This window comes from Monodelphis domestica, chromosome 5 (genome assembly GCF_027887165.1).
Source record: "Monodelphis domestica isolate mMonDom1 chromosome 5, mMonDom1.pri, whole genome shotgun sequence".
Lineage (NCBI taxonomy): Eukaryota > Metazoa > Chordata > Mammalia > Didelphimorphia > Didelphidae > Monodelphis > Monodelphis domestica.
In genome coordinates, this window is record NC_077231.1 from 45086819 (window position 1) to 45107598 (window position 20780).

The 20780-nt window shown below is 41.6% G+C and overlaps 1 protein-coding gene across 2 annotated transcripts in view; it reads right to left on the minus strand.

The window, feature by feature from the left end:
• Positions 1 to 20780, minus strand: part of CPM (carboxypeptidase M) — an 82731-nt gene that overhangs the window by 33297 nt on the left and 28654 nt on the right. For both annotated transcript variants that reach the window (XM_007502883.2, XM_056798447.1), the window contains exon 3: positions 8557 to 8654. In XM_007502883.2, coding sequence (XP_007502945.1) covers positions 8557 to 8654 — 98 coding nt within the window. The remainder of the gene's footprint in view (positions 1 to 8556; positions 8655 to 20780) is intronic.

The window sequence follows — 20780 nt, forward strand, 5'->3', positions numbered from 1 at the left end:
TGCCAAGTCTCATCTTTCCAGTCTCACCTTAGAAACTCTTGACTGTCCTGGCTTTCAAAAGAGAGTATCTTGCCAGGTGACAGTACTTTTTATAAGTGGACTCTCTTATCGTTTAGCTACCAATATAGACAGATCCCAAGATGGACAAACAAATATCAAGGAGCTAGCAGGAAGTGGGTGAATAAAGAAGAGGCACCTTGAGTGGGAAAATGTTGTGTCTTAGAGGTTGTTAATCTTCTCTACTCTCAGTAATCTCAATTCTCCAGTAAATTCTATTAGGAGACCACTTCAAGAACAACCCCATGAGCTCTTATCTGGAGACAAGGGAATATCCAACTCTGGGTAACAGGTTTAGATATTAAGTGATTAGAAAGAGAAGAGGAGAAAAACCAACAAACCTTAAGACATCACTAACTTCCCTTTTAAAGGCAAGAACCATTGAGAATGATGGACAAGCAGCCAGAGTTAGAAAGGGACTCTAGACAGTATAAAATACTTAGGAATCTATCTGCCAAGACAAACACAGAGATTATATGAACACAACTACAAAACATTTCCCTCACAATTAAAACTAGATCTAAATAATTGGAAAAACATGAATTGCTCATGGATAGGATGAGTCAACATAATAAAAATGTCAATCCTACCCAAATTAATCTACTTATTCAGTGCCATATATATCAAACTAGCAAGAAAATTTTATAGAATCAGAAACAATATAACAAAGTTCATCTGGAAGAACAAAAGATCAATACCAAGGGAAATAAGAGAATGATGGACAATTCTAGTTCTAGGCTCCCCTCCACTTTCCTCACCCCACAATAGGGGGACAGAAGCATGTAAATGCTAACTCAGACCTACTAGCTAACTAGCATAATGCTGTTAAAAGGTATCTTAGTTCAATCTTTTTTTCCACTCAACTTTCTCCTACCTCCTGTTTTAATTTTTTTAAAAACCCTTACCTTTTGCCTTAGGATAAAGACAAAGTATTGGTTCCTTATAACTAGCCACAAATCTTTTGAAAACAGGGTTCTTGGATTTTGAGTCAAAAGCCCTGTTGCAGGTTATTTTTCTTTAATCTGTACACCTTTATTTGAACTGTTTTTTTTTAAACCCTTACCTTCTGTCTTAGAACTGATACAGATCCTAAGGCAAAAGAGGGGTAAGGGCAAGGGCTAGACAATGGGGGTTAAGAGACTTACCCAGGGTCACCTAGGTAGGAAGTGTCTGAGGCTAGATTTGAACCCAGGATCTCCCCTCTCCAGACCTGGTTCTCAATCCACAGAGCCACCTAGCTGCCCCTTCCTCTAGCTATTAACTGTGCTATTTATCACACATGAGTGGGGGTAACTGGTGAGTGAACCCCATCACAAAATACCATCATCTGAGATGCATCCATTTTGGAACTCTCATCAGTCAGCTGGCTTCATATGGAAACACTCAATTTATAGAGAGGAATGTGGAAAGATGTTTGTGACCCAGTGAGAATGACTGTGGCACATTCTGCTGTTAATCTTTAAGGAGGTGATTTTCAAATCCGTATAAATGATCCTCAGTTGTCTCCTGAGTTTCAGTCCTGCATCTCAAATCAACTATTCTATACAGATCTTAAACTCTACTTATCTTTTTTCTGGAACCCCTATTTCTATCCCACTTCCCCCCCCCCACCCCCCCAGTCACCAAAGTTCAAAACCTAGGAGCCATTCTCCACTCTTCACTTTTACTCATGCTCCATAGAGTGTCAGGTCTGGAGTCAGGAAGACTCCTCTTCCTAGGTACAAACCTGACATCAGACACTTACTAGCTGTATGACCTTGGACAAGTCCTGATTGCCTCAGTTTCCTCATCTGTCAAATGAGCTGGAGAAGGAAATGGCAAACCAGAATCCAGTATCTTTGCCAAGTTGGGGTCATGAAGAGTCAGACATGCCCGAAAAACAACTGAACAAAAAAGGTATTTTGAGTAGATAACCACTGAGGACCTTTCCATCTCTCAAATCTCATCTTACTCCAATAAAAGAGTAGTTAAAAACACAGTTGAAAAAGGCTTGGATCGATCACGCTAGAGCATATATCAATAATATGGAAATAGGTCTTGGCCAAAGACACATGTAAAACCCAGTGGAGTTGTCCGTTGGCTATGGGGGGGGGGTTGGGGAGAGGGGAGGGAAAGAACATGATTTTTGTAATCCTGGAAAAATGCTCTGAATTAATCAATTAAAAAAAGAAAAAGGCTGGATCACTAAGAGGTGGGACTGTATTTTAGTTGCCTTTCTTGCTTTTGATAAATTAAATTATTAAATGTTAATATTTCTCAATAATTTCCAATGAATTTAATATGCTTCTGGCCAAGCTCAGGAAGTATGCTACTTCTAGGTTACAGGAGACAAAACTGCAATCTTGAACAGAGACTAAGATGGATGGTTCAAATAGAGTGAGAGAACACCACTGGGAACCTCCTAAAAACAGTGAAGAGGGAGTGGCAGTGGGCTCCAAACCAGATCTTCTAACTTCAAATCTTCTACATCAGCATTTTGACAAACACTAGAAAAATGTGTAGAAACATGCGGATTAATTTCCATTTTTGAGATACTGGGTGATACAGTTAAAAAGCCTGAGTGTAGAATACAGGGTCCTTTAAAACTACTTTAATGATGATTTCAATCTAATTGGTTTCCTTCATAATCCTGTTTATTTTGTGAATTTATTATTCTGAAAATGGATTGCTGGCACCAAGAAAGATTAAGAAAAAAAGGTGTAGAATCTTGGCTTAGTCAAATCCAGTGTGGAGAATTCATTTTTTAGCCTATTGATGATCTTAAAATTCTCTAACAGGTGGTGCCAATACTTGTGGGAGGGGAGAAACTTTATCTGTCTACTTACTTAAGGCCACCTTAATAGAAAGAGAGTCAGGAGGTCTGGGTTCAAATTGAGCTCAAGATACTTTCTAGCTGTGTGACCCTGGATAAGTCACTTAACTCCAATTATATAGCCCTTACTCATCTTCTGCCTTAGAATCAATACTTCTAAGATGGAAGGTAAGGGTTAAGAAAAACCTACAAAACCAGTTCAAATAAAAGTGTACACATTAAAGAAAAAAAATCTGCAACAGGGCTTTGGACTCACAAAATCCAACGACCCTGTACTTGAAAGGACCTGGGGTCAGCAACAGGCCTCTTGGGTTTGAGCTCTTTCTCCTCTCTTCCCCCTTTCCTAGTTTTATCAGTGATCAGCTGATCTGTCCTGAAGTTGAAACCCCAAATATCAAACTATGAACGAGGCAAAGAACAATGGATGGGAGCCAGGACATGTGGATCCCAATCCAATACTCATGTGACCTTGGGCAAAGACTCTGGCTGCTCAGTAAAATAAGGGTGTTTGGACAAGATGACTTAGGCAGGCTAAGGGATACAGTGGGGAGTCTTGGGGCTTGGAGTCCAACCCCAGCTGACTTGTGTTGGGCATACCACTTAACATCGAAATGTCACAATCTCCTTAGCTGTGAGATAGGAATTATAATAGCACCAGCTTCACAAAGCACTTGTGAGTTAATATGAAAAGTGTTTTGGAAACCCTAAAACCTTTAAGATGCTGCCATCGATTAGTATTTCTAAGGTTCCTTTCTCACTGTCCATTATAAGACATAGTGTTCATTCCTCTTCTTTATTCCAGGGTTTGTTTGTTTTTTTAAACCCTTACCTTCCATCTTGGAGTCAATACTGAGTATTGGTTCCAAGGCAGAAGAGTGGTAAAGGCTAGGCAATGGGGGTCAAGTGACTTGCCCAGGATCACACAGCTGGGAAGTATCTGAGGCCAGATTTGAACCCAGGACCTCCCATCTCTACGCCTGATTCTCAATCCACTGAACCACCCAGCTGACCCCTATTCCAGGTTTGTTTGTTTGTTTTTTAATCTTTTGCCTTTTATAATAGATTCCAAGGCAGAAGAGCAGTAAGAGCTAGGCAATTGGGGATACTTGCCTATGGTTACACAGATAGGAAGTGTCTGAGACTAAATTTGAACCCAGGACTTCCAAACTCTAAGACTAATTCCAAGAGTTCTTAACCTGGGGTCAAGGAACTTAAAAAAAACTATTACCTATATTTCAATCTAATTGGTTTCCTTTGGCAATCTTAGGCATTTTATTCAATGCATCCAATGATTCAGAGGAAGGTGTGGTCCATAAGTTTTACCACACAGCCAAAGGGGTTCAGGTCACAGAAAAGGTTAATAATTCCTTCTTGATCATTACAAAATAGGCTATTAACTAATAGAGCCCTACAGGGTAAGCTGGTAATTAAAGTGTCAACAAGCAACACTTTAGAGCAGTGCATGCCAGAAAGTGAGTACAGTTGGGGCAGCTTGAAATAATACCATACTTTCAACCACTAATGACCACTACTGTTAACAAAGCATTTATGGAGTCCACCTGGGGCCCCTAGATTTACCTTGGACCCAGCTGTGTGCCCTTTGTCAAGAAGAAGAAAGAAATACATTTTGTAATGCCAATTTGGGGACTGGTAGTGTTCCTGAGCTATCAGGAACTTCCTTATTGGCTGTTTTTTTGGGAGGAGGGAGTAGTGGTTAGTGGCTTTTATTTGCTTTGAGAGAAGGGGTTTTGGGAAATGGATTTACTAATTGTTTACCTGAACCTGCAGGCTCCAAGTTAGGGTTGCTTCACCTTTATTTGATGTCTTGGATTCCTCTGGCAAAGTGGTGAGAAACCTAACATGACTGTGGTTTGTTGCATTCTTAATTGAAGAAAATGCTAAATTTCAGCTGGAGGTTAGTAAAAAGATGGAATCTCCCCTTTCCCTCAATCAAGATCATGGGCCCTCCTGACATCTATCCACGGACCCCAGTTATGGAACTGCTGCTAGAAGTGATTATTGGGCCAGATGTGGAACCACACCTGGGACTATTAGTGAAATGAGTCCTGAGAGAGGTGGCTTTTACTGGGGATTACTGATGATCCTTTAATGGCCAAAAGAAGGCCATCTCCAATAATGTGAGTGCTGCCTTGCCTTCCAACACTGCCAAGAGAATGTTAGCTTCTCTTGTGGCTTCTATTACTGGTAGAGCAGAAGAGTACATAGCTCCTGGTAAACTTTCCGGAAAAGCTAGGTAAATAAATATGTTTTGGATGTGAGTCGTGTTTGTTCCAATACGCTGTTACTAACTGGGAAGGACAAGCAGGTGGTTGTTGTCTGGATGCAAAAAACACCTACAGACAGACTAGGAAGGTTTCTGTTGGTGCATAGCAGGCTTCTACACTCAGGAAGACTCAGACAGGACTTCCTAAGAAGTAAAAAAAACCATAGCAGATAGAAGTAGTGAGCTGCTGAAGGGTGGAAAATGCTTGCATGGGAAAAGAGGGAGGAAGGGTTCTCCCAACTTGCTTTGCTTTTAAATTGTGAGTTCAGAGGGTTAACTTCGGAGTAGCAGGCTGTTGCCACTGAGATAGCAGGAATTCTGGGCCAAGTGGAAAAACATCTGTCTTCCATTAAAGAGATTCAGGAGGGCCATGTTCACCCAAGGTTAGAAAGTAGAAAAAGAAGTCCGAGTTGCAATCTGTGATGTTTGTAATCATTCCTGCAGCTTTGCTGGAGCAATATTTGTTTTTTAAGGGAACATAATCATTTTGACTAACAAATGCTCCCATTTACTTAGACCAATGATGCCAACCCATAATGAACAGTATGGCAAACTTGGCAATATGTTGACTTTGGATTGAAGCCTCCAGCTTTCTTGAACAGGGATCTATCCTGCTAGAGTAAGAGGAACTGGTTTCTGAACCCCATCGATAAAGACAACCCCGACAGGCTGCATGCTTGAAAACTCATCAAGGAGAGCCATCAAGGTGGTGTCATGAGGGGTGGGTGCTGTTATAGAGGGCTTTGGCTTTTTTTGGCGGGGGAAGGGGAAGAGTCAAGCCAAGACAATTTATATTAGAATAAGCCAAAGAACATTGGAGCCACCCAACCCTATTACAAAGTCAGAGGGGTTTGGAATATGCCTACAGCCTTACCCTCTTGATATTCGGTATATTTTGTAGGGTACTATGTATTGACGAATGTTTATTTTTTTCCTGTTTACATCAATCACTTGGAACTACCTTTCCTTGTCAGTGTATGTTCAATATTAGCATTATAAATCCACCCACTTGAGTCTGAGCACAAAACACCCTACTGGTTGCCACATCCCTAAAGTATTACAAAAGCCTGGGTTGGGAAAGATAAAGAATAATGAAATGATGGCTGTCCTGTGATAGATCACATGCCTGGCAAACTAGGAAAGAAACTGGGTGCTTTGGACTCGAAACCCAAGGGAGCATTAAAGGACATAGAAATTTAAAGGATGTAGAAAATGTCCCACATTGGGTTAGAGGATTTTGCTACATTGCTCAAACATGTTCAGTTATGTCTGACTCTTTATGACCCCATTTGGAGTTTTCTTGACAGAGATACTGGAGTGGTTTGCCATTTCCTTCTTCAGCTCATTTTATAGATGATAAAATTGAGGAAAACAAGGTTAAATGACTTGCCCAGGGTCATATGGCTAACAAGTGTCTTAGATGGAATTTGAACTCAGGTCCTCTTGACTCTAGGCCTGGCACTCTATCCACTTGTCACCTAACTGTCCAGACTTCAAACATAATGTGAATATAATGACTCTTCAGCTATAACAAATTCCATTTGGCAGGTTAGGAAAATTCCCATGAGGTCCTGCCATGGATCTTTTCCTTCAAAATGTATCAAAAGGGAATGTTGTCACAGAAGAAAAGACCCAAAAGCTCGGCTGAAGGGTCTTTGACCCAATTCCTTAGATTAACAGAGAAGATGCACAAATAACATCTGTGTCTCTTTCTACCAGTCAAGTCAATAAGCATTTTCAGGTGTAGTAAGTACAAAGGCAAAATCAGGCCCTGCCCACAAGAACGTCTAACTTACAACATCACCTCCACCCAAGATATGTATGCAACGAATTGCAGGAAATCTTGAGAGGTAAGGCGCGAGCACATTGAAGGGAGCCAGAGAAGACTTCTTGGGCGCAAGAAGCGAAAGGTAGACAAGGAATTCGAGGGAAGATGCTGTAGACTTGAACTGGTTCACCCAAGGGAATAGATGAGAACGAGATTGAAGTGTCATCAGTGCAGGGGTCAGTCAATAAATACTTATTAAGCACCTGTTGTTTATTAGTCATTGTGCTAACTTAACTGCTGGGGGTTAATGACCTGAATAAAGGGGTTGGACAGCTAGGTGGTATAGTGGATAGAGAACCAGGCCTGGATTTGGGAAACCTGGGTTCAAATCTGGCCTCAGACACTTCCTAGCTTTGTGACCCTGGGTAAGTCACTTAACTCCCATTGCATAGCCCTTACTGCTCGTCTGCCTTAGAACAGACAGTATTGATTCTAAGACAGAAGGAAAAAAAATCACAGTTAGGATGAAGAACAGGTAGAAGTTGTAAAGAAGAGGAAAAGATGGAACAATCCAAGATTAAGATCAAATGAAGGCCTTTTATTTTATTTTTTTAACCCTTACTTTCTGCCTTAGAATTAATACTATGTATTGGTTCCAAGGCAGAAGAGTGGTAAGGGCTAGGCAATGGAGGTTAAGTGACTTACCCATGGCCACACAGCTAGGAAGTATCTGAGGCTAGATTTGAACCTAGGACCTCCCAACTCTAGACCTGGCTCTCAATCCACTGAGCTACCCAGCTGCCCCCAGATAAAGGCATTTTAGAGTTGATGGATGCAGAAGTGGACCTCTTGTGGGTGATACAAGATCAAAAGTCCAACACTAATATAGATGAAGTGGGGAGGAAGAATAGGTGATGGGAAGTGAGTAAGTTGAGTAACTGGGAAAGTAGGGAGTTTGAGAATGTATTAATATGTATTTCCCCTCCCTAAATTTTTTACCTTCTGCCTTATTTTTGGTTCTAAGACAGAAGAGCAGCAAGGGCTAGGCAATTAGGGTTAGGTCACTTAACTTGACCAAGGTGACACAGCTAGGAAGTGTCTGGGTCTAGATTTGAACCCAGGTCCTCCCTATTCCAGGTTCAGCACTTTGTGCTACCTAGCTGCCCCTGTAAATATATAGGTTGTAGTCCCACAGTACAGAGGTAGGAGGAGACAGACTAGGAGTCAAGAGTTGAACTCATTGAGGAAGATATTTTTCAGGATGGTAGATAACAGTTACCAGAATCTTGGATTGGGTGATAAATATGGACTAAATTAATCCCAAAGGAAAGGAAATGACCGAGTGATGGTGGTAGAGGGAGACTCTGGAAATCACAGTGGTAAGCAAGGATTATTCTAGCATCTCTTTCATGGCCAACGAGGTAGGGAAACAAGTAGAAACACAACCAATGATGGGAAGTGTGGTTGGCCAGTGACAGCATGTCACTTACGCTGTCAGATGTCCTTGCCTACTCTTCAGTATTCAACTCTTGATGAATGGAGGACCTTAGCAAAATCCCTGAGTAAAAGCCCACTGTGGCAGTGCAGTCAGAATAAGATTCTTAGAGAAACTAGAAATCTAGATCTCATACATACCTCATCCCCATGCATGTTACCGATGTACTTGAACTCTGGAATCCCAATTCTGTGTTCCCTTGGAAACCTTCCCACAACGATAACCCACAGGTTTCTACCTTTATGAAGAAAAAAAAGGAAAATAAGAATAAGGGGTCTTTTTAAAATTTTTTTTTTAAATTTTATAGTATTTTATTTGATCATTTCCATATAATAAGGGGTCTTTTAAAGTAGCAGTCAACATATAAAGCAAATGTAATATTAGGAACAGGAAATACAGGGGGAAAAACCTCCCAAACTCCAAACCCTCCTAGTTCCACTAGAATAACCCTATCCGTATCTGGTGGTTTAAGTTCCTATAAGTAACACCTCAATGTTCACACTCTATTTTACCACAAAGCAAAGCTTTCAATATTAAAATATCTTTTTTTTTCAGTTTTTCAGCATGAATGTTTTAAAATACATAAGAATGACAGGAACTTATGGTTAATTTTCAGAGCCATTTAGACACTTTATAGTTTTAAGCTAGACCTCATGCATTATACCAATAATATTCCTTTATACAATTTAGACAGAGGTCAGATGCTTTTTTCAAAAGATTATAGTTGGTTGTAGAAGACAGATGGTTGTCTGAGGCTAAAATCAACTTTAGTTGGAAACTCTCAACAGAAGGAACGTGAAAAGACGACACCAACAACATAAATCCCAAGAGGGGATTTTCCCCTCCAAGTAAACAAGGTTAGAGTCCTGTTCCAATGTTTATAAGGCTTCATTTTTGCCAGATCTTAATCATTATTATGGAATGATAAAGAGCAAGCGGCTGATATACATCTCATTTGATCCTCATCGTTGCCTTATAAGGCAGGTGGTTGGTTGGTTGTCCTTCTATTGGAAGAGATCCAAAATGGCATCACTGGTGATGTCTTTTGACTTTTGTATAAATCGGATTTAAGTGAGGAAGAGTTGTATAAAGTCACCACCCTCATTCTCTCTTCCAGAATCATCTAAGTCCCCTGGTAAGGCAAGACCACTGGTATTAGGATATAGGCTTAGGATACAGTGGGTGGCTGTGGCTTCTTTGAAGTCTAACTGAGCTCCAAGGGCGCCACAGCACCTACTTGAGTCACCTCCATGGACACTGGAACAGATTGTTTTCATCTGCTCCTTCAGTCAGGAAAAGTCTTCACATGCCTCTCACTCACCCAGAGGACCAAGGTCTGTTGGTTACCCTCAACCTGGTTTAGCTCACCTGAAGACAGTTTACCTGGGGGTAGCTACTGGGTTTTTTTTCTTGGGAGCCACAGGTGAGAATTGGATGGCAGGTGGACACTAAAGAAGGAAAGCAGCCCCAAACATGGCTCAGCAAGCCCAGGATGTACAGTGTTCAGGGAAAACAAGATGGGAAGTGCAAGTAATCCAATTTACAGATGAGGAATCTAAGGTTGAGAGGTTAAGATGACCTGCTGAAAGTCATGCGGATAGGTAGTGGGACTCGACTTGAGATATTCAGACCCTTCCTCCCTCCCCTTCCACTGGAATCAATATTGTGGTAAGGGCTAGGCAATGAGGGTTAAGTGACTTGTCCAGGATCACACAGCTATGAAGTATCTGGGTCTAGATTTTAACCCAGGACCTCTTATCTCTAGGTCTGGCTCTCTCTATTCCCTGACCATCTAGCTGCCACATTCATGTTCTTTCCATTACAAAATCCTTCTTCTCTATTAAAACAAACACCACTGAGCCCTTTTGGCTCAATATAGAGGAACCATCAATATGACCTAATGCCATAATTCTGAAGTATGATGTTTTAAAATTAGGGACAGCGATAACCTAATTTCTTTGTGTAGGGAACTTCAGTGTCATAATTTATCACAATGTAGGCCAGCACCTTCTAGGCATTTTACAGAGTCTCATACATGGGACAGCTAGGTGGCTCAGTGGATAGAGTCATGCATGTAGACAGGAGGTCCTGGCTTCAAATCTGACCTCAGCCACTTCTTAGCTATGTGACCCTGGGCAAGTCACTTCACCCCCATTGCCCAGCTCTTACCACTCTTCTGCCTTGGAACCAATACACAGTATTGATTCCAAGACAGGAGGTAAGGGTTTAAAAAAAAAAAAGGATGATTCCACTTCAGAACTTTCAGGGGCTTCCCATTGGCTCTAGGATAGAAGCCCAATCCCACAGCACTGGCATTTTTAAGGTCTTCCATAATCTGGCTTCCACCTGCTTCATGGTCTTCCCCTCACAAATTTCCAACTGAACTAGACTACAAGATGTTCCCTGAACTTGCCATTCTCCAGCCATCACCTCTGTCCATTCTGGTAAGCTGTGCTTCCTGTCTGGCGTGCATTAACTCCTCCATCCTCATCACCACCTTGCAGAATCCTTGTTTTCCTTCAAAGCTTGGGTCCCTGGGAAATATTCCCTTCCTCCTCACAGTCTCTTTCAATAGGCTTCCTGCCCTTATTTAAGGAGATGAATACACCTGGGCACTTCACGGCTTTTCTTAGGCGTATCAGCTCCCAGAATCTCTGCTCTTCTACTATTAGTAACTAAACGGTGTTAATGAAACCAAGAGAAGCGCTGCTCTGATATGGACACAACTCATTCCAAGAGAGAACTCTGGACAAAGACTGATGTTTGGCACAAAATGATGTAATGATTCAATTAACACCTCTTGGAGCGAGAATGAGTGTGACTGACTGTACGCTTGGGAAAATGGAGTGGTTTTAGCACAGAAGTAAACGAAATGCACTTCTTGTGTTTTTCTGCCTTGATTTTTTTTTCGATGGCCAAGCGTGTCTACCTGAATTTGTGTGTATCGTTTGTGTAAAAGGAGATTCTCCTGGATCTAGCATTGTAGAAGAGTCATGCGCCTCCTGGCAGAATGTAAACTCTTTGAGGCAATGGATGCTTCTGTATCTCTGGCACCTAGTACTGTGCCCAGGGAAGGGAGAACTTTAATAACTCCTCGTTCGATTGGCTAGAGAGCTACAATCCCAGGGAGGAGAGTTTAAGAGCTTGCACTGAGAGCCAGTTTGTATCGACTTTGGGGTCTTCCAATCGCTAGATTCTAGAATAGGATGTACCGTTAAGTTGTCACTGAAGAATCAGAGAATGGGTATTACTCATTGCTTAATCCCTAGTTTGGTGTTTAATTTCCATAGAGATTTACTTAGAGATTGCAACAGCTCTTCATGGGATCATTTATATAATGAAGACCAGCTTTTGATCAACGAAGGAAATAGTTGCTTCTACAGCAATCCAAAGCCCCTCCCACCTAGCATTGACTCTAGGACCATCTACTAAAACTCTCCCACAATCGATAAAGGGGTCCCCTTGTAAAGGCAGCTAGGTGGTATAGCAAATCGGACACTGAGCTTAGAATAAGGAGATTCCTTGTGACGAATTCAAATCTGAACTCAGATATTTAACAATGTCAACATGGAATCTAGAAACCCTCAACTTGTAGCCTAGTAAGATCTGATGAACCCCAAGTTTTAGAACTAGCTTGTAAATTGGAGACCCCAAAGTTTGTACCTGTTCCCTCGAGAATCCACCCTGAAGGGAATCTCAAGCTAGCAGTTTCAGACTGAATAATGGACCCTAAAGTAAAGACAATCCACTTGTGGAGGCTAAGCCCAAGCTGAGTGACTCTTTAGCACAGTAGGCAGAACGTCAGTCTCAAAAGCTGAAGGTCCTGAGTTTGATCCTCGGAAGGAGGGTGTGATATCCTGGGAGAGGCTTCTGGAGACAAGAAGAGTCATTAAGTCACTTAGCCCTCTTTGTCTCAACTTCCTCATCTCTAAAATGGGCTGGAGAAGGAAATGACAAACCACTCCATTATCTTTGCCAAGAAAACCCCAAATGGGGTCACAAAGTCAAACATGACTGAACAGCAATAACAACCTTCTGTATAGCACAAAGATTATTGAATTTCATATAAGGAGACATCTGGGCTTGAACCCTGTTTGATACTGGCTTTGTGATGAGACCAAATGACAATTTCTATGAGATTGATGGATCATCTTTTAAAAGACTTTTTAGGGGGGCAGCTGAGTGACTCAATGGATTGAGAGCCAGGCCCAGAGAGAGAAGGTCCTGGGTTCAAATCTGACTTCAGGCACTTCCCAGCTGTGTGACCCTGGGCAAGTCATTGCCTAGCCCTTACCACTCTTCTGCCTTGGAACCAATATACAATATTGATTCTAAGATGGAAGGTAAGGGTTAAAAAAAAAAAGACTATTTAAAAGTATAACATTTGTAACAATTGCTTCATATGCTTGTTGTTAGTTCAAATTATAATGTATATAAAGCAATCTATACCTAGAGATGGGAAGTGCTATGTTCAAATCTGCTCTCAATCACTTCCTTGCTGTGTGATCCTGGACAAGTCACTTGACCCCCATTGCCTAACTCTTACCACTCTTCTGCCCTGGAACCAATACACAGTATGGCTTCTAAGATGGAAGGTCAGGGTTAAAAGGTGGGGGGAAAGCAATCAATAAATATACCTTAAGGTACCATGAAGCTTGTAGTTCTAATTGGTAATTTGGGGGTGGGATGGAGTGTATGTGATTCTCTAGTGAACCAGAAACACTGTCTTCTCCTCTCCATACCAAAGAAAAGTATTCTACACTTGAAACGAGTGCATGTCCACCATTTTCATGGCAGATGTTAGACATTAACTTGTTTTTGTAAACATTTCCTTTCTGGGAGGTCATTCAAAATGGACTGATCACCTACTGAAAACATTTCACTTTTCTTGACCTCAGTTTCCTCATCTGTAAATTGAGGAGGTGATGGCTACACTATCTTCTAACTGAAACCTTTTAGGATCCAATGATCGAGGGAGGCTTGAACTCTATTTTGCAACCCCACTCCCAAAGTGCCTTGGGATTAATAAACGTCTGTTGAAAAGAAGTGAAATCGATAGAACTTCAAGGACAAGACAGCAGGCGCCAATTTTATCATTGCTGGCCCTAAATGAATTTGCAAGATGAGAGTTTTATTTTGCATAATCCAAATGGCAGCAAGCCAAAGGCTAAAAAAAACCCAATAAAGGAGATAAGTGTATAAACCTGACAAGCAACCCTTTTGGGTAAGAGAAACCACTTTAAGAGTCACCCCACCTTTCCCCTCTCCTTTTGTGAGCCAGGCCATTCTTGGCCCATTCGACTTGTTTTTGGAGGTCAAAAGCAGGTTAGCAGGGTGGGGACTTCAAATATGAAAAAGCTCCATGTTGGAAGGCACTTCCTCCTCTTCGAAAAAGGTCCCGCTGATAACGGGTGCGCTGAAAAGTTCTCAAGGACTTTTGCTCTCTTCGCTCTACAAAATAAACTAAACGTTGATTCCTCTCATCACCTCTGTTCTTCTCAGATCCAATGACCCTCTCAGGGTTCTTTTCCACTTGAGTGACTAAATTCAAAACAATGCATGCTGGTTGGGATGCTGGAGGATGACAAAAATCGCCCAGGAAACACTTGGTGTTTTCATTCAGTGGATCAACAAATATTTATATGTGTGAGGCAGCGTACCATGCTATAAGAGAAGGACATATTCTATTATTCTTCGTAGATTAGGGAAAGAGGGAGATTTAGGATTCTGGGGAGATGTGGATAACTGCAACTCTGCCTCAGATGCTTACAAACTGACTGTGAGCCTCAACGTCCTTACCTGCAAAAATAGGGTTGACAGATGTATCAAGAGTGGAAAGAGATCTACACTTGAAATTTAGAATTCCCGAGTTCAAATTCTGCTGTGGACCCCGAGTAAGCGGTGTGCCTGGAGGCAAGTTATCCAACTTCTCGGTTCCAGTTTCCTCATTTATAAAATGGGGATAATCATAGCACCTACCCGATAGGTTGTTGTGGAGACCAGATGAGATGTCTGAAAAGAGCTTTATAACCTTTGGAGTTATAACGACAATTGTCATAATTAATTGCAGCGCTTATCTCCCGTGGTTGCTTGGAATTCCAAATGAGATGACATATAAATGTCTGCAATTGCTCGCAGCTTATAAACGCCATCAAATAATTTGTCTTTATGTTATCTTGGTACTTAGCCCAGTACATTCCAAAGTGGGATGCTCTTATGAGAGATGCAGGACTGCACAAATGCCCACCAGGGATTATGCAATAATATGTGTTGATACAACATATACTCTAAGAGTTACTGAGTTACTGCTCTTGTTGTCTGGTTGTGTCTGACTCTCCGGGATCCCATTTGGGGTTTTCTTGGCAAAGATACTAGCTAGAAATGGTTTGCCATTTCCTTCTCCAGTGGATGAAGAGAGGTTAAATCACTTGCCCAAGGCCACACAGAGGTGTCCAAAGTCAGATTTGAACTGGGGTCTTTCTGACTTCAGACCCAACACTCTATCCCCTGAGCCACCTAGCTGCCTCTAAGTAGAGGACGGTATATAGGAAGTATTATGCTCCAGAGTCGGTGTTAGGAGCTCAAAGAAAGCTCAAATTGAGTCTAACTAGGATAATCAGGAAGGTTTCATTGAGGAGGTGGGATCTGAGTGCGGGAGGTCTTTTAGGATCCCAACGACTGGCTGAGAAGAGAGAAGATGACAGTATTCCAGGTGAGGGTAAAGGTATGTGTGGAATCACAAAAGAAGGAAAGCACAGGGCTTGGGAGACTTGCACAGAATGGGCACATAGGAAATACTAGTATGTAAGATTTCATTGACTGAGGCCAGGTGGTGTAGAGCCTTGAATGCCAGGGAAAGGAGTTTGGTGTCTGTATCTTTGGGGATCAACCACAACCCCCCAACATTCAACCAAGAGGTGGGAAGTGTCTCCTATGTACAGGGTACCAAGAAGACAGATATACTCCTATATGACATAGACCTTGCTCTCAAGGAGATCACAATGTAATGGGGGTCAGGGAAGAAGGGGGCTCATGTGTGGAAGATTATATACAAATAAGAGACATGGACTTGAGAGGTAAATAGAAAGGGGAGGTCAGGGCCAATGCATGGAGAAATCAAAGGAGGAAGAGAGTCCCTGAGTTAGTTGAGCCTTGAAATGGAATGGAGAGACAGAGACAGAGAAAGAGAGAGAGAGACAGAGAGAAAGAGAGGGAGAGAGAGGCACACACACAAAGAGGGAGAGAAGGATAGAAAGAGGGAGGAAGGGGGAGAAAGGGGGAGAGAAGTGGAGAGAGAGGAAAAAAGAGGGAGGGGGAAACACACACACATGTATGAAGTAGATTCCAAGCATGGAGAAGTGGGAAATGACCAAAGACATAAAGATAGGAGATGGGCTGAAAAAGGGGAGGAAATAGAGAAAGGGAATAAGCATCAAGTGCCTGCTATGTGTCAGGCATTGTGCTAAGAGCCTTATAAATATAATCTTATTTGAGTCTTACTATAACCCTATGAGGTAGTTGGTATTATGGTCCCCATTTTGCAATTGTGGAAATTGAGGTAGATAGAAGTTAAGTTACTTGCCCAGGGCCACAAAGTAAATGATTGAGACTGAATTTGAATTCAGGTCTCCCTGACTCCTTAGCTACCTCAAGAGTAAAATATGGGAAAAGTAATCCAATGAAATAAAAGGAGAAAGCTAATCTGGAAGGCTTTGACTGTTAGGATGAGGAGTTTCTACTTTATTTGGTAAGCACGGGGTTGGGGGAATCGCTGAGGTTTGAGAATAGAGGAAGGACATTATTAGGAAAATCCAGCAGGATGATCACTCAGGCCTGGCCAGGGTCAGTGACTTTTGAGCCAAGAAGAGCGGAATTCAAATCTAGCCTTAGACTTTGGACAAGTCACTTAACCTCTGTTTGCATTTATCCTCTGGAGAAGGAAATGGCAAACCAATCCAGTAACTGCCAAGAAAAATCCCATATGGGATCATGAAAAACAACTCAAAGTTCTCTCATGTCCTTGACTCGAAATGGCTCAAGGGAAGGGGAAAAAACAAATTTTGATCGAGTTGTCCTTTCTCAAGGAGCACAGGGACAAGCAGACATCACTCCAACAAACTGGTTGCAGTTCCTTTAGGACGGCCAGGGATGAGGGTTCAGGGGTGAGTGACTACTTGTGGAAATAAGGAGGATCAAAGAGAGATCACCAACTGATAGAAGAGGCTGAGAGAAGTCCCAACATGTGATTGAACAATATAAGTCTTGTGTCTAGTTAATTATTATAGATCAACATGTTTTCCCGAAGTCCTGGCAATCATTAGTTGTTTGTTTTTCCCCTTGGATGTAATATTCATTGGTTTAAATAATAGATCAGACAAAAAGTAAAGCTTATGTATGTTTTGTAATAATTTGGTATTATCAACAGCCCAAATATTACCATGGCAGTCCTTCCAGTATTTTATGGGCTTGGAATGAAATTGTTTTGGGTTATACCAATCTCCAAGCAGTCTACCAGACAGGATAGGGTTGAGAAGGGTACAGTGGGCCACTAATTCCACGAGGGCACTCAATGATGTGCCATTTTCTCAGCCTTTTTCCCCCTTTGCATTTTTATTTTGGTATAAGTACTCATGGGTCAAGGCACCTTCTACTACCATGAGATATTGGGAGGGTTCTTGAGGGTCTAATTTCTTATCTCATTGTCAGAGTGGATAGAATGCTGGTCTTGAAGTCAGGAGGACTCTGAATTCAAATCTGGCCTCAGAAATTTACTAGCTGTGTGATCCTGGACAAGTTACTTAACCCTTTTTGCCTTAGTTTCCTCATCTGTCAAATGCGCTAGAGAAAGAAATGATAAACTAATATCTTTGCCAAGAAAACTGTAACTTGTATCATGAAGACAACTGACAACATAACAACGTCTGTGATAGAATAGAAGAGAAATTCCCAAATGACGGTTGAGATGTTCCTATTTGCTTTTGCTGAAACTTCTGATGGCATCAAGTCCCCAAATACTACAGCCCACTCAATGGGATGCAGTCACAGTATGCTGAAGATAGGGCACTGGACATGAGTTCAAACCATACCACAGATACTACCTAGCTGCATGACCACAGGCAAGGCACTTACTTTACTTCTCTATGCCTCAGTTTCATCATCTGTAAAATGAGAAGGAAGTGTCAGACTTGATAGCCTCTAAGATACTTTCCAGTTCAAAATTTATAATCCTGGGATCTATAAGAAATAGATTGATTGAGGGCCAGACCATCATGAAATAAACTCTGGCCTCAGCCACTTCCTAGCTGTATGACCCTGGGCAAGTCACTTAACCCCCATTGCCTAGCCCTTACCACTCCTCTGCCTTGGAACCAATGTTGATTCTAACACAGAAGGTTAAGTTTTTGTTTTTTTTTTTAAACAAAACTGATCTAACAATGTATAGAGTAAATATACTAGTAGATAAAAAATATATCTAGTCCAGGACTCAGGACATGTAATGGAATAGATGGGTTAGTCAGTCCAAGTCAACAAATTATAGCTTATGAGCCAAATCTGACTGATGCTCTGGAAGTGGAGAATAGTGTTTTAGATTCTTAAATACCATAAAAACAAATGGTGGGCCAACCCAGGTAGTTTGCCAACCCTTGGGGTAATCCATCACTATATAGCTTGGAAAGATACTGTAGCTGAATGGGAAGAAGAGATCGGAATGGATTGTCTTTGGAAAACTATGCAGAGCTTTCAATAATCTATACCAGTGATGGCAAATCTATGGCACGGACACCAAAGATGGCACACAGAGTGCTCTCTGCGGGCCCTCAGCCACCCTCCCTCCCCATCTGCCCCCTCCAGAGTTTGTTACTAGAAAGGCAAAGGGGACTTTGGTGGAGCTGTTCCCTTCCTCCTCACCACCATCCCTGATGACATTTTTTTCTTCCTCTGCTCAGCAGCCCAATTGGGTCGCTTCCTCCCTCCCCTGTGTGGGGTAAAGGGGGCAGGCACAGCACTCCATCTCTAAAAGGTTCTCCTCACTGATCTATACATATATAAACATAAAATAAATCCATTACACAGCACATGTTAACTAGCATTTATATAGCACTTTAAAAAGCATGTGTGCCATTTTATCATGACAATAACCCTACAGGTGGGTCCCATTTTTTTCTCATATAATAAAGAACGCAAGAGAAGCCAAGTGATTTATTCTGGGTCTCCCGGATGATGTCTGAGAAGGACCAGGGACCAGTGTGGACCAGGGAAGCAGTGATTTGGGAGTAGGGAAGGGAGAATGAAGGAGGGGGAAGCGATACAAAAAGAAATGGGGAACAGAAGACAATCTTAGCCTACTTCACCAGTTGTCCTGGGGCTAATCAGCTGCGATGTGAGCAAAGGGCTGTACTACTCTGAAGAAATCCAAGTGTATTATTACCATTGCTAGTTAAAGCACATCACTGAGGAATAACATCGGAAGTTTCATTCTCGTAAAGCCAATTGCTTCAGAAAAAGTTCAAATCCATAGCAGAAAGCTTCATCCCGGCCAACCAATCTTACAAGTTCATGCCAATGGTGACAACAGCCCCAAAGGAAAGAGTGTGCAGGTGCTATTTTGAGCATAATTCATCCTTCCCCTCAGGGTAGTTAGGTGGCACAGTGGATAAGAGTGCTGGACTTGGAATCAGGGAGACCAGAATTTAAATGTGACCATAGACACTAACTCTATGACCATCGGCAAGTCATTTAGCTCTGTTTGCCTCGGTTTTCTCATCTGGAAAATGAAGTGGAGAAGATCAAACCATCCAGTATCTTTGCCAAGAAAACATCAAGAGGTCATGCAGAGTCAATACAACTGAACGCCAAGAATGGCTTTCCCTAGAAATACCTCCAAGAACAAGCCTTGTTTTACCTTGGTTCAGTGCCATTGCATTCACATATAAATAAACTACACTTATAGAACAAAATTTATATTGAACAAAGCACTTTATGTATTCCTTTTTATTTTTATTGTCATGCAAAACATGCTTCCATATTGGTCATATAGTATTTCATTTGACCTTCACATTACCCTGCAAGGTAAGTAGTTTTAATATTATTCCTCATTTTAAAATGGTGGAACATATTGTGGTAGCTGATGGGGATGGAATACTCTTGTGCTCTAAGGAATGATGAACAGAATGCTTGCAGAAAGAGCTGGAGAGACCTCCATGAACTGATGCAGAGTGAAATAAGCAGAACCTGGAAAACACTGTAAATGGTAACAGCAGTATTGTAGAATGATCCATTGTGATAGGCTTAGCTACTCTCAGCAATACAGTGATCCAGGACAATTCTAAAGGACTGATGACAAAGAATGCTCTCCACCTCTGGAGAAAGAACCGTGGGAGTAGAAATGCAGCTGAAAACATATGATTTTTCACTTGTTTATTTGGGGATATATTTGGGGTTTTGGTTTTTTAAGATTATTCATTTACAAAAATAAATTACATAGAAATGTTTTGCATGATAGTACATGTAAAACCCAAATGTAATTGCTCATCAGCTCCAGGAATGAGGAGGGAAGAAGAGAGGAAGACAATATGGATAATATAACTTTGGAAAACATATGTGGAAATTTATTATTAAAATAAAAAAATTTTTTTAAATGATTCCTCATTTTGAGGATAAAGATCCTGAGGTTGAGATGGAGTGATTTGTCTATCTGGCCACATGGCTAGTAAGTGATGAGGAACAACACATCCAGGTACTTCTGACTCCAAATTTAGGGCTCTCTTTACTGCCACAAAGCTACCTATCTCTTCATGAAGGGGAGCTCTTGAATTATTATTTTTAAATTTCATTAAAGCTCATTTCTGCCTTCCTTGTCTTTCCTCCCTATTCAAATCGTTCTTATCCTTCAAAGAACTGCAATCCTGCTTCTTCTAAGAAACCTTCCCAGGCTATCTTGGTCCTCCCCTTCCATTGGTTCCATAGGGCTTTATTGTCTTTGCTACATATTTGAGCACTTGTCTACATTTGGTCTTTGTATCACGGTCTAGTTATTTCCGGGGGAGTAATGTCTCCAGCAGGACTGTAAATTCCAGCGGGGTCTGAATGGAATACTTTGTATATCCCTCCCATCTCCTTGGACGGTCAACCCTATCAAAGTTTAAACTTGCAAGTTTGTCTCCCCAGGGAAGCTTTTATCCCTTCCCACCTGACCAGTCCAGCACAAAGTGATTTCACCGCTCTCTCCCCTTTTCCAGCACGAATGCTGTGACTGCTGACATTGTACCATTTTAGGGCTTCATGGAGCCTTCTCGATATGCCTGCACTTGACCATGGAATTCCCTGTCTTTGCTGTTTCTCTAGCTCTTAATCTTTCACTGCC